Source organism: Pongo abelii, chromosome 5 (assembly GCF_028885655.2).
Source record: "Pongo abelii isolate AG06213 chromosome 5, NHGRI_mPonAbe1-v2.0_pri, whole genome shotgun sequence".
In the NCBI taxonomy this organism is placed as follows: Eukaryota; Metazoa; Chordata; class Mammalia; order Primates; family Hominidae; genus Pongo; species Pongo abelii.
The window spans coordinates 31563937-31576854 of NC_071990.2; the positions used below are offsets into that span (position 1 = coordinate 31563937).

Below are 12918 nucleotides of genomic sequence, written 5' to 3' on the forward strand. Positions count from 1 at the left end.
CAGAAGAGGAGCTCTAGAAGCAGGGCAGGAGGTGAATGGCTCTGAAAATTTGTCTCAGAACTCACAGAGACCCCCATGTGCAGGGGCCGCCCTGGGCGATGTCTGAGCCTCTGTGGTCACAGCTTCCGCTGCACAAGTTTCCACTGAAGGGACAAGGACAATGGAGCAGTGAAGGTGACCCAGCTGAGGACTGACAACATAAAGCTCATGAAGCACTGAACAGCAACTAGGCACAGGCCCCGTCTACACTCGCCTCCTCACAGCCTTCTCCATCCCCACCTGCAACAGACTCAGCACAGCGAACATGCGGATTCTGGAAGGTTCTCAGGTCTTTAATTGCTCTCTGAAATTCTAGGAATTGACTTATTTAATTAACCCGTCAACCTCTCATAGCAAATATTTGAGAAAACAAATTTATATTCAGATTCATATTTTCAGTAGGGAAGTAAGAAGTTGCAGCTCAGTGCACATGAAGTTGAGACAGAGATGGAGACATCCAGCCCCATCTCTCTGGAACAGGAAGGATGACTGGGGAGGAAACACAGGTCAGCATGGGAACAGGGGTCACGGTGGACACGGGAGTGGGCTGTCTCTTCACCTCCTCACATTATGCTAACAGGGATGCAGACACATTCAGATGCCTTCGCAGAAAGAGATGCCAGAGTCTCTTGAAGTCACAAAAGGGAGGCGTGAAGAAATCCTGCATCTCAGTCCCACACAGGCAGCTGTCTCAGGCTACAGAAAACAACAGTCATGAACAAATTCAAGTCAGTCATGGTAAGTGATGACACTCTGAACAGCCCACCACACACTCGAAACGTCCTAATCAAAGAATCTCCATTACCCAGGCCTTTCCCCTCTGCCGCATCCCCCGCCCACTCTAGACCCCAAGAATCTCACCTTTTCAAGCCGTGAGAGACACATCAGAGCCCTGGGTAGTGTCGCTGCCTGGGGCAGAACAAAAACAGGACCCGGTCAGAGCCCACAGGAGACGTGGGACAGGAGGAATTATGGGGTGGGTGAGCTCCTCCACGCTCCCACCCCCACCACTTACATGCAGCCTGAGAGTAGCTCCCTCCTTTCTCACCTGTGGGAAGAAAATGTCCTGTGAGGGGACTGGGAGGAAGCAGGGCCATGAGATCTTAGAGGAACCCCCTAGTCTGGGACCCAAGAGAAATTTCCAGAACTATGACTACAGACCCAGGACAGGATCAGGAAACATGAGGAAAGCAGGTGTGTGTCCTGGACCAACTGCCCTCCTAAGGTCTGTCCTTAGCAGGGACCTTCCCCTGACTCATGAATGCTGGAATCAGGACCCCAACACCGTAATCATCAAGGTGATACATCCGTCCTTCATTGTCACATGTGCTGCACAAAAGAGTAAGTGCTGGCACACAGGGTCCCAGGCTGGATTAGCCGCTGTGTGGATGCTGCTTCCCAGTAATGAGGCAGGGAACACTTCTACCTGGGGCTTGAAACCCCCAGTGGGACAAGAAAACCCAGACCCCACCCCTCACCCCTTCCCTACCTGAGCTCTTCCTCCTACACATCACAGCGGGGACCACAATTCCAATGACCACAACTGCTAGGACAGCCAGGCCAGCAACAATGCCCACGATGGGGATGGTAGATTGGGAAGATGGCTCTGGGAAAGGAGGGGAAGATGAGGGGCCCTGACCCTGCTGAAGGGCTCCAGAAGGGCTCCTGCTTTGCCTGAGAAGACACACGACCCCTCATCCCCCTCCTTACCCCATCTCAGGGTGAGGGGCTCCGGCAGCCCCTCGTGCTGCACATGGCATGTGTATCTCTGCTCTTCTCCAGAAGGCACCACCACCGCTGCCCACTTCTGGAAGGTTCCATCTCCTGCTGGCCTGGTCTCCACAAGCTCGGTGTCCTGAGTTTGGTCCTCCCCATCCCGCTGCCAGGTCAGTGTGATCTCCGCAGGGTAGAAGCCCAGGGCCCAGCATCTCAGGATAGTCTCATGTTCAGAGACGGGGTGGTGGGTCACGTGTGTCTTTGGGCAGTCTGATGGGAAGAGTCAGAAAATTCAGGCGCTTTGCGTCTCTCATGAGACACTCCAGCAGCACCCATGTGACCACCCTGAGAATGGACAGGACACCTGGGGTGGGGAAGGGGGCACAGAACCCAGACACCAGCCTGGACACAGGCACCTGGGATAATCTCCTATTCCTTGGAGAGTTCTAGTCTCTGAGGGGGGAATAGCGACTTCTGGTCCTGACCTGAGTGGAGGCCGAGGGACTCAGAAAAGCTGGAATCAGACCTTCAAACGCATTTAGTGTGAGGCAGAGAACAAGGCCTGAGAGAAAAATTCACGGTGCCCAAGGCTGCTGCAGGGGTCAAAGGGGACCCCTGATCAGTATTCTAGGGACTGTCTTCCCCTCCGTTTCCTCAGAGACGTCATCCTTTAATTGTCCTAGAGAGCAGAGGGGGCCCTCAGAGGAAACTCAGGAAAACTCATGCCATTCTCCATTCAAGGGAGGGCGACATTCTAGGGCTGATCCCCTTTTCCTCCCCTCCTCGTGGGAGGCCATCCCGGGAGACCTATAGGAGATGGGGAAGGCTCCCCACTGCCCCTGGTACCCGCGCGCTGCAATGTCTCCTTCCCGTTCTCCAGGTATCTGCGGAGCGACTCCACGCACAGGCCCTCCAGGTAGGCTCTCAACTGCTCCGCCTCACGGGCCGCCTCCCACTTGCGCTGGGTGATCTGAGCCGCGGTGTCCGCGGCGGTCCAAGAGCTCAGGTCCTCGTTCAGGGCGATGTAATCCTTGCCGTCGTAGGCGAACTGGCAATACCCACGGAGAAGGCGCCCGTCGGGCCCCACGTCGCAGCCATACATCCTCTGCCAGGTGTGAGACCCTGGCCCCGTCCCCGCGGTCAGCCCAGTCCCCCGAGCCCCGCCCCGCCCCGACCAACCCGCGGGGATTTTGGCCTCAACTGAAAATGAAACCGGGTAAAGGCGCCTGGGGCTCTCTCCGGTCGAAGGTCTGGGCGGGTCCCGCGGCCTCGGGGCGGATCTCGGACCCGGAGACTCGGGGCGACCCGGGCCGTCCGTGGGGGATGAGGGGTCGTGACCTGCGCCCCGGGCCGGGGTCACTCACCGTCCTCGCTCTGGTTGTAGTAGCCGCGCAGGTTCCGCAGGCTCACTCGGTCATTCTGTGCCTGGGTCTTGGCTTTCTGTGTCTCCTGGTCCCAATACTCCGGCCCCTCCTGCTCTATCAATGGCACCAGCGGCTCCACCCTCGGACTCACGGCGTCGCTGTCGAACCGCACGAACTGGGTGTCGTCCACGTAGCCCACTGCGATGAAGCGGGGCTCCCCGCGGCCGGGCCGGGACACGGCGGTGCTGAAATACCTCATGGAGTGGGAGCCTGGGGGCGAGGAGGGGCTGAGACCCGCCCGACCCTCCTCCCGGCGCGGCTCCCCGGGTCCTGCGCCCCCGCCTGCGGTCCGCTCGCTCCTCTCCGCAGAGGCCCTTTCCCTCCCGACCCCGCACTCACCGGCCCAGGTCTCGGTCGGGGCCAGGGCCCCCGAGAGCAGCAGGAGGAGGGTTCGGGGCGCCATGGCCCGCATCTCGGCGTCTGAGGAGACTCTGAGTCCGGGTGGGTGCGTGGGGACTTTAGAACTCGGACACTGATTGGCTTCTCTAGACACGCGACACCCAATGGGAGTGGGAAGTGGGGACGCGTCACGAGTATCCTGGAAGAAGGATCCGACACAGGTTGGGAGAAGAAGTGAAACTCAGGGGAGTGGGGAATCCCCAACGCTGAGCCTCCCCAATGCAGACACGGCCCTCGGAGCCTGAGACCCTGAGAGCCCCGCCCGGGACCTGGGACTTCGTCCTGATCCCTCTTCTCCTACACCAAGCCTCTTTGTCACACTGCCTGAGTCCTGGACAAGGATCTGTCTGTGGAAACCAGGGAGAGACCCCCAGGCTGCGCCCACCCCCTTCCCCTTCACTTCTCCTCCTGGAATCCCCGTCCCTGAACTGGACTCCCTGCCTCCCACTCCTTACCTCTCCCCTTGGACTCTTGTATAGGGAAACTGAGCATGGGGAACTTGATGCCACAGAGTGAGCTCGCCTTGGGAGTGGAGGCGTAGAAACAGGGGGTTTCTCTCTAAACCTGGTGAAGTTTTGTCTGAAGGCACCACATAGAGATTCTCATGGAGACCAGTTTCCTTTCTGTTTATTAACACAGTAGGTAGCGCAATATTGGCAATCTCTGAATGATTAGAATTCCAATTTGTAAAAGACCTGTGTCAAAACAGCATTACAATTAAACTCTCAAAGCTCAGAAGTTTTACTTTCCCAGACTATGGATCTGTGACTCTGGGTTGTTGCATTTAAAATTATCTTCATTCCCTACCCCGAGTTTCCCTGTGTGAGTCCAGAACATCTCCTGAATATAAAGAAGCAGGGTTTGTTACTGTCTATTACAACTGGGAGCCTGTAGTCATCACCTCAGAGTTGCGAGTGCTCCATGCAGACCCAATGCTCTTCACCAGCGCTCAAGCACTGCCTGTTTTCCTGAACTCTGCACATCCAAGCGGTGTGCATATTTTATCTGGACACTTGGTATTTTTGTAACTGTTTTTTTTTTTTTTTAATCATAAGGAGCCAATTAGTTTTTAGGAAGTCCAACAAAATGTATTAAATACCGAATGCAAAGAACCCCTGCTAGGCTCTTCCACTGCTTTGCAATTCTTTCCGCTGCTCCTTTTCCTCACCTCCTGCCTCTCCAGCCCTTCTGTCTGCCCCCTCATCCCTCACACCCCCCTGCCCTTAGTCCCCGCTACTCTGTCACTCCTGAATTGTGGCACTAACACTGTCCCCTCGCCACCTGCCCATGTCTGTTCTCCCCACAGTGCTCAGCAGTCCTGCTAATGTGAGCAAGTTCGTGTCATTTCTTCACTTACTATGGCTGGATTTTGGTCTACCATGTTGCTATATGTTTTCAATTTGTCTCATATCTTTTTGTTTCTGTTCCTCCTTTACTACTTTCTTATTTGTCAAATAAACATTTTTTAGTTTATGGTTTTAATTCTCCTAGTGGCTTTTGGCTATATTTCTTTACACTAATTTTTTATTGTTGTAAGAATTGAAACCCAATTCCTTGACTTTTCATGGTGAAGTTCAGGTAATATTAAACTACATCCAGCAAAATAAAGGACACTTGTAACAGTGTAGTTTCATTTAACCTACCATTATACTATTATTGTTTTATATATTACATCAATCTATATTATATAGACTCAATGATACAGTGTAATACTTTTTGTTTTAGACAATAGCCATATGTCTTCAGGAAATTAAGAAAATGAGTGCTATCTTTTCATGTTCATCTAGTGACTTATTAAATATATTTTATGAACAATTTTGCAAATTCAATGATTAATTCCAGAGACTTTTTCAGAATTCCCTAGTGTTTTCTACATATGCAATGAAGTTGGTGACAAAGAAAGACTTTTGTTTCTTCCTTTCCTATCATTGATCTTTTTTCTTTTAAATGTGACATGTGTATGTGCATCATTTCTGTTGTTAATTGTTCCTTTCTGTATATCTGAGTCACCATCTAGTATCATTTTCCTTCACCCTGAAGCACTTACTTTAAAATTAAATGTAGTACAGGATCCCTAGGAAATTAATTTTATGGCTTTGATGATCTAAAAATGTCTTTATTTTTGCCTCCCCTCCGCCCACCTTTTTTTTTTTTTTTTTTTTTTTTTTTTTTTTTTTGCTTATTAGGGCATTTATGTGTAATAAAATTCACCAGTTTTAGCTGCGCTTTTTGGTGAATATTGGTAATTATTTATAGTCGTGTAACTACCACACTGCCCAGTAGAGAAACACCGAATGCAAAGAATCCCCTGCTAGGCTCTTCCACTGCTTTAGAGTCCTTTCCTCTGCTCCTTTTCCTCACCTCCTGCTTCCCCAGCCCTTCTCTCTGCCCTCTTCCCTCACGCCCTCCTCTCCCCTTAGTTCCCACCACCCAGTTACTCCTGAATTGTGGTGCTGTAGAGAACCGTTTCTTTTCCCTAAAAACTTTTCTTTCTGCCCCTTTCTATTTAATCCTTGCCTCCCACCCTCACCCCTTCCCTTCATTCAACCACCGCTCTGTTTTCTGTCACTGCAATAGTGAAATTTCCAGAATTTCATGGACATGCAATCGTATGTTATGTAGTCCTTCGTTTGGTCTCTCCCTTAGCATAGCGATGTTTGAGATGATGCCATTCATTCATTTTTGTTGCTGAGCAGCTGCTGAGTATTGCTGGAATCCCAGTTTATTCACTGGTTTCTCTGTTCTCTAGTTGATAGACATGTGGATTACTCCAGCTAGGGTTTGTTATTAATGAAGCCACTATAAATAACTGCTTACAAGTGTGGCCTTACATTTTTATTTCTTTTGGATAAATACATATTTGTGGAATTGCTGGGCCATGTGGTAATAGATGGGTAACTGTATAAGAAATTGCCATACCGCTTTACAAATTGCCACATTTTTCGCATTCCTACCAGCAATATCAGACATTCCTATTTTTTCCATATTCTTGACAGTATTTAGACTTATCAAATATCTTTTTAACTTTACCTATTCTGGGTGATGTGTGATGGTTTCTCATTGTTGTTTTAACTTGCACTTCTTTGATGACTAGTTTGCTATCTTTTCATGTTCATGTAAGTGACTTATTAAATATATTTTATGAACTATTTTGCAAATTCAATGATTAATTCCAGAGACCTTTTCAGAATTCCCTAGTGTTTTCTACATGTGCAATTAAGTTGGTGACAAAGACTTTTGTTTCTTCCTTTCCTATCTATTGATCTTTTTTCTTTTAAAATTATTTGTATTTGGTAGAGATGAGGTGTCACTATCAGGCTGGACTCAAACTCCTGAACTCAAGTGATCCTCCCACTTCAGCCTCCCAAAATGCAGGGATTACAGGCATGAGCCACCATACCTGGTCCTTCTATTGGTTTCTTATTTCATTTTCTTGCCATGTTGCACTGGTTTGGATGCCTCTTAGGAGTTTAAACAAGAATGATGAGAGCTCACATGTATGTTTACAAGGAAATTAAACAAATTTACAAGAAAAAAAAAAGACCTATCAAAAATTGGCAAAGATATGAACAGACACTTCTCAGAAGAAGAAACATATGAAAAAAAGCTCAATATCAGTGATCATTAGAGAAAAGCAAATCAAAACCACAATGATGTACTATCTCCTGCCAGCCAGAATGGCAATTATTAAAAAGTGAGGAAACAATAGATGCTGGTGAGGCTGTGGAGAAATAGGAATGCTTTTCCACTGTTGGTGGGAATGTAAAATAGTTCAACCATTATGGAAGATGGTGTGACCATTCCTCAAAGATCTAGAACCAGAAATACTATTTGACCCAGCAATCCCATTACTGGGTATATACCCAAAGGAATATGAATCATTCTACTATAAAAACACATGCACACGTATGTTTATTGCAGCACTATTTTCAATAGCAAAAACATGGAACCAACCCACATGCCCATCAATGATAGTCTGGGTAAAGAAAATGTGGTAGATATACACCATGGAATACTACACAGCCATAAAAAGGAATGAGTTCATGTCCTTTGCAGGGACATGGATGAAGCTCAAAGTCATCCTCAGCAAACTAACATGGGAACAGAAAACCTAACACCACATGTTCTCACTCTTAAGTGGGAGGTGAACAATGAGAACACATGGACACAGGGAGGGGAACAACACACACCAGGGCCTGTTGGGGAGTCGGGGGCTAGAGGAGGGAACTTAGAGGATGGGTGAATAGGTGCAGCAAACCACTATGGCAGACTATACATATGTAACAAACCTGCACGTTCTGCACATGTATCTGGAACTTAAAGCAAAATAAAATAAATTAAATAAAAAAAGAAAGTGCATGACTTACATGTACACATATGTTCATTGAAGCACTATTCACAATAGCAAAGACTTGGAATCAACCTAAATGCCCATCAATGGTAGACTGGATAAAGAAAATGTGGCACATATACACCATAGAATACTATACAGCCATAAAAAAAGAATGAGATTATGTTCTTTGCAGGAACATAGATGGAGTTGGAGGCCATTATTCTTAGCAAACTAACGCAGGAACAGAAAACTATATACCACATGTTCTCACTTATAAGTGGGAGCTAAATGATGAGAATACATGGGCATGCAGAGGGGAACAACACACACTGGGGTCCACTTGAGGGCGGAGGGTGGGAGGAGGGAGAGGATCAGGAAAAATAGCTAATGGGTACTAAATCTTAATACTTGGGTGGGTACTGATGGGTAGAGAAATAATTTGTACAACAAAACCCCATGACACAACTTTACCTATATAACAAACCTGCACATGTACCCCTTAACTAAAAATAAAAGTTAAATTAAAAAAAAAAAAGAAAGTTCATGTCTGGAAAGAGCATATGGTTGGGTTCCATGTTTTTTTAAACCAAGTCACACAATCTCTGCCCTTCATTGGAGTGTTGATTCATATAGGTTTTTGTCATTATTGATATGATAAGTTTTACGTCTACCATGTTATTTTCCCGGTTTTTGTTTCTCTGTTCCTCTTGTCCTGATCAATGACTTTTTATTAGAAACCATAGAAACAAAAGAAAGTAGAATAACATCTTTAAAGTGCTGGAAGACAAAAAGATCAACTAAGAATTCTATATCCAGCATAGATGTCATTCAAGGATAGGCAAATGAGATATTTCAGGTAAAAGAAAATTAAGAGAATTTGTCACCAGCAGATCTGTACAATTACAATTGGTAAAGAAAATTCTTCAGACTAGAGGCAAATGATATCAGGTGGAAAATGAGATTATCAAAAAAGATGAAGATGATCAAAAATGGTAAATATTGAGCTAAGCGCAAAAGGCTATCTTGCTCCCCTCATTTATTCTTACTTTATATACATAGAACTGTTTAAAGATAAGAAAAAGTTTTTTATCGTGGGACTTACAACCTATATAGATATATTACACATAATATCTATACCATAAAAGATGGACATTTTGTAAAGGATAAATGGTTGCAATATTTCTATATTTATGGGCACTAGTACATTATTAACTGAAAGTAGACTGTGAAATGTTAAGAATGAGTTAAGTTCTGAAGGAAATTGAGACACAAAAACCATTCAAAAGATCAACAAATCTCGGAGATGGTTTTTTGAAAACAAATCCTAGCCAGTCTTGAGTCTCATCATCCTACGATTTCAGAACTATCGTGAATATAAAAGTGATCAAAGAACAGTCCTGCCCAGAAAGAGGAGTTATCCCTAAATATGGTGGTCCTGGGACAGCTGGCCCTCCCTGCTGGACCTCTTCCACATGGACGCTTTCTGCAGTGACTTTGTTGCCTTGCTCTTCCACTCTACCCAGTGTCCTGACCCAAGAGACAAGGGGCGTCTGCTGCTGTGTCCACATGTGGAGAAGGAAACCTTGATGGTGTCAGTACATTACAAGCTGGGCATGACAGCTCACCCCTGTAATCCCAGCAATTCAGGACACTACGGCAAGAGGATTGCTTGAGATCAGGAGTTGGAGACCAGCTTGAACAACATTGTGAGACCCTCATCTCTAAAAGATATAAAAATAAGTAAGCTTAGCTGGGCACGGTGGTGGGCCCTTGTATTCCCAGGTATTGGGGAGGCTGAGATGGGAAGATCCCTTGGGCTCATGGATTCAAGTCTGTAGTGAGCTGTGATCGCATCACTGGACTCCAGCCCAGACCACAGAGTGGGATCTTGACTCAAAAAACAACAACAACAACAAACGTTGTAAACCTTTGCTCACCATGGGTTATTTTATTTATTATTTATTCAATGTGTATTTTGATTTTATTTTACTGGCAGCACAATAAACCAGGACATGCTGAAACTAGATATCACATCCACTTTCCAGTGTTAAAAAGCCTAGTCCAGGCAGGTGAGAAGGAGACAGTCCCCATTAGCACTGGGGATTCAGGGAGAATGAGATGGGCTGGGCAGGAAGGTTTTTTTGTTTGTTTGTTTGTTTTCTATGAACAAGTGTAACTTTTCATTATAATAGAGTTGTTTTTATTAAAGAAATACATGAAAATGGTTAAGTAAAATCAAATGGCTCCAAAAGTCTTACAATGAAAACAACGGTCCTGCCAGTTGTCCTTTCCAGAGGCAAGCACTTTTCATTCTCTTAGTTTTTCCTCCTGGTAGTTGCCTTCATGGGTTTTTCCAAATTATTATTTTTTTAGTTTTTCAAGTGGGTGCATATATTAATACATGTAATTTTTAAAAAGACTCTTCAGTTTATAATGCATCCTAACAGTCCCCTGCCCCATCCCTCCTAATTCTCCAGAGCAATGACTTTTAACTCTTTTAGCAATGTCTTCTATTTTTTTCCTCACATAACTGCTTAGTCATTTCTTGATTATTTTATCCATTCTATAGTGACTTCTTGATATGACAGATGAGGATTTAGCTCTTACACCATCACTACCTTCACTTTTCCCCCCATATTGTCCCAAAGTAGTTACCAGATTTAGGGACTAAGTAGTCACCACATCATTATGAGTATGTACATATTGCTCATTTTTGAGAAAAACAGAGTATTATGCTCTTACTTCCTGTCCTGTACTTCCTTCTGCCCTAGAATTAATGATTGCCTAACCACCCTTCCCCTTTTTTTTTTTTTTCTAACTTTTGCTTTATCTTCAATGAACTTCTTTCCAAATGCCCCAAATCTGGCAATAACCTATTATTATTTTTAAGAGAAGGGAATCTCACTGTGGTGGCCAGGCTGGTCTGGAAATCTTGGGCTCAAGCCAACCTCTTGCTTAGCCTCCTGAGTAGCTGGACTACAGGCATGGGCCTTTCCACCCAGCTAACCTATTAATATTTTTACTGTTTCTTTTTAAAGCCAGCTCCATAGCTGGAATATTTCCTGTGTTGGATCCTATTTGCTGGATCCATGTCATTCTCTGCGTTGTCTACTCCTTCATTTTGCTGGAGTATTTTCTCCAATAGCTTCCCAACAAAGGGTACATGGAGGTAACCCCTGAGTCTTTGCATGCCTAAAAATGTATTATTTTACCTTCACCCTTGATTATTTGGCTGAATATAGATTTATAAGTTGAAAATAACTTTCTTTCTAGAATTCTGAAGGCATGGTTCCATTGTTTGCAGCTTCTTTTTTGAGACAGGGTCTCTTCTGTCACCCAGGCTGGAGTGCAGTGGCACAATCACAACTCACTGCAGCCTCAAACTTGCAGCCTCAATTGATCCTTCCATCTCAGCCCCCTGAGTAGATGGGACTACAGGTGTGCACCAAAATGCCCAGCTAACTTTTGTATTTTTTGTAGAGATGGGGCTTCACCATGTTGCCCAAGGTGATCTCAAGGTATCTGCCTGTCTCTGCCTCCCAAAATGCTCAGCCACTGTGTTACAGGTGTGAGCCACTGTGCCTGGCCAGTTTTTCTTTTATTCTCTCTCTACTTCCTTCATTTCTCAAAGGCATCTCAAACTCAGTGGGCCCAAAACCCAGGTCAAACTCCATCAGAATATCCTGCTACTTCCAACTTTAAAATATATATATCTTAAATCACAGTTTCTTACTACATGCAACCCTTTGGTTCAAACTACCATCATCCCTCACTTGAACATAGAATCGGTTTTCCTGCTTCTGTATTTTTTTAAAACATAAAATATTTCAAATAAACCATGTGTGGCTTTATACTTTTTAACTACATAAAAAGAATAAAGATCTGCCAGGTGCGGTGGCTCACGCCTGTAATCCTAGCCCTTTGGGAGGCTGAGGCGGGCAGATCACTTGAGGTCAGGAGTTCGAGACCAGCCTGATCAACATGGTGAAACCCCGTCTTCACCAAAAACACAAAATTAGCCGGGTATCGTGGCGCGCGCCTGTAGTCCCAGCTACTTGGGAGCCTGAGGCAGGAGAATTGCTGGAACTTGGGAAGTCAGAGGTTGCAGTGAGCTGAGGTCACGCCATTGCACTCTGTCAGGGTAACAAGAGTGAAACTGTCAAAAAAAAGATATGAAAAGCTTATATACATAAGCATGGAATTGCTTTAAGTGTTTGCCATTCACTGTTCCCACGCATGCCAGCAGCTTCTTGCTGCAAACACCTGAGACTTGCTATAGAGCAGCTGGAGTACGTTCCACCCACACACAGGACAGGGAGCTGACAACCAAGGAGTGGGGGATCAATACTCCAGCTTTCTCCCCTCTGTTTCCCTGTATCTCAGCAGTATGGAGCTTGTTACCAATGAGAACCTGCTCACTGACTTTAAACTGGTTTTCTTAACTTCTCAGTACCATTTCTCCATACCTCATTTGATGATTTCTGGTAAGACCTACCAAATAAACTGCTTTCACTGAAATTGCAGTCTTGGAACCTGCTTTGGGTTCCCCAAAAGACAGAAATATATTCATTTTCCCATCACTGGACTTCCAGGTTGTTTTCAATTTTTCACTGTTACAAACAAGGCTGCAACATTTGTGTGCAAACCTCTGGGTATACACGTAAGAAGCTTTCGCTATTTCCCACTAGTGAAACTGCTCAGTTGAAGAGTATGTGCATCTTCATCTTTAAGAAATACTACCAACATTTGAAAAGGCTGACAATGTCAAGGACTGGCAAGAGTCCCATATGTGATGGGTGTGGAATGGCAGCTCACTGTAGCAGGTGTTGGGGACTCAGTCAGGGTCTTGGAGAGGCATTTTGTTATAGCAAGAATGTTTCATAAATGGTATGTGATATATTCAAGATTAGTGGGGAGTAAAAACACATTGCTTAGAAATAATTATCCATAGATCTAAAGTCAACAAAAGTCTTTTTTTTCTAATGTAAAAATATATACTTTTTTTTC

The 12918-nt window shown here is 45.3% G+C and overlaps 1 protein-coding gene across 5 annotated transcripts; it reads right to left on the bottom strand.

Moving 5' to 3' along the window:
• Window positions 1-311: 311 nt before the first annotated feature.
• Window positions 312-3663, bottom strand: DKFZP469I0912 (protein). 5 transcript variants are annotated; one of them, XM_024249068.3, is made up of 8 exons: window positions 3519-3663; window positions 3120-3389; window positions 2602-2877; window positions 1750-2025; window positions 1529-1645; window positions 1055-1087; window positions 901-948; window positions 312-735 (listed from the first exon to the last, which is right to left on the bottom strand). In XM_024249068.3, exons 1-7 carry the CDS (start codon window positions 3589-3591, stop codon window positions 905-907), a joined length of 1089 nt encoding a protein of 362 aa, XP_024104836.1. In that variant the 5' UTR covers window positions 3592-3663; the 3' UTR covers window positions 312-735; window positions 901-904. The 5 variants fall into 5 exon arrangements, with proteins under 5 accessions (XP_024104836.1, XP_024104837.1, XP_024104835.1 ...); XM_024249069.3 differs by having other exon boundaries at window positions 3120-3277; window positions 3519-3632; XM_024249067.3 differs by having other exon boundaries at window positions 901-1087.
• Window positions 3664-12918: the final 9255 nt, after the last annotated feature.

What these genes read in the sequence shown, in the direction of transcription:
- DKFZP469I0912 (XM_024249066.3), bottom strand. Translation starts at nt 3,591, where the DNA reads ATGCGGGCCATGGCGCCCCGAACCCTCCTCCTGCTGCTCTCGGGGGCC. An exon ending in CTACAACCAGAGCGAGGACG is followed by an intron (nt 2,878 to 3,119) that starts GTGAGTGACCCC and finishes GGACGGGGCCAG; the next exon opens with GGTCTCACACCTGGCAGAGG. An exon ending in GCCCCTCACCCTGAGATGGG is followed by an intron (nt 1,646 to 1,749) that starts GTAAGGAGGGGG and finishes CTCCTTTCCCAG; the next exon opens with AGCCATCTTCCCAATCTACC.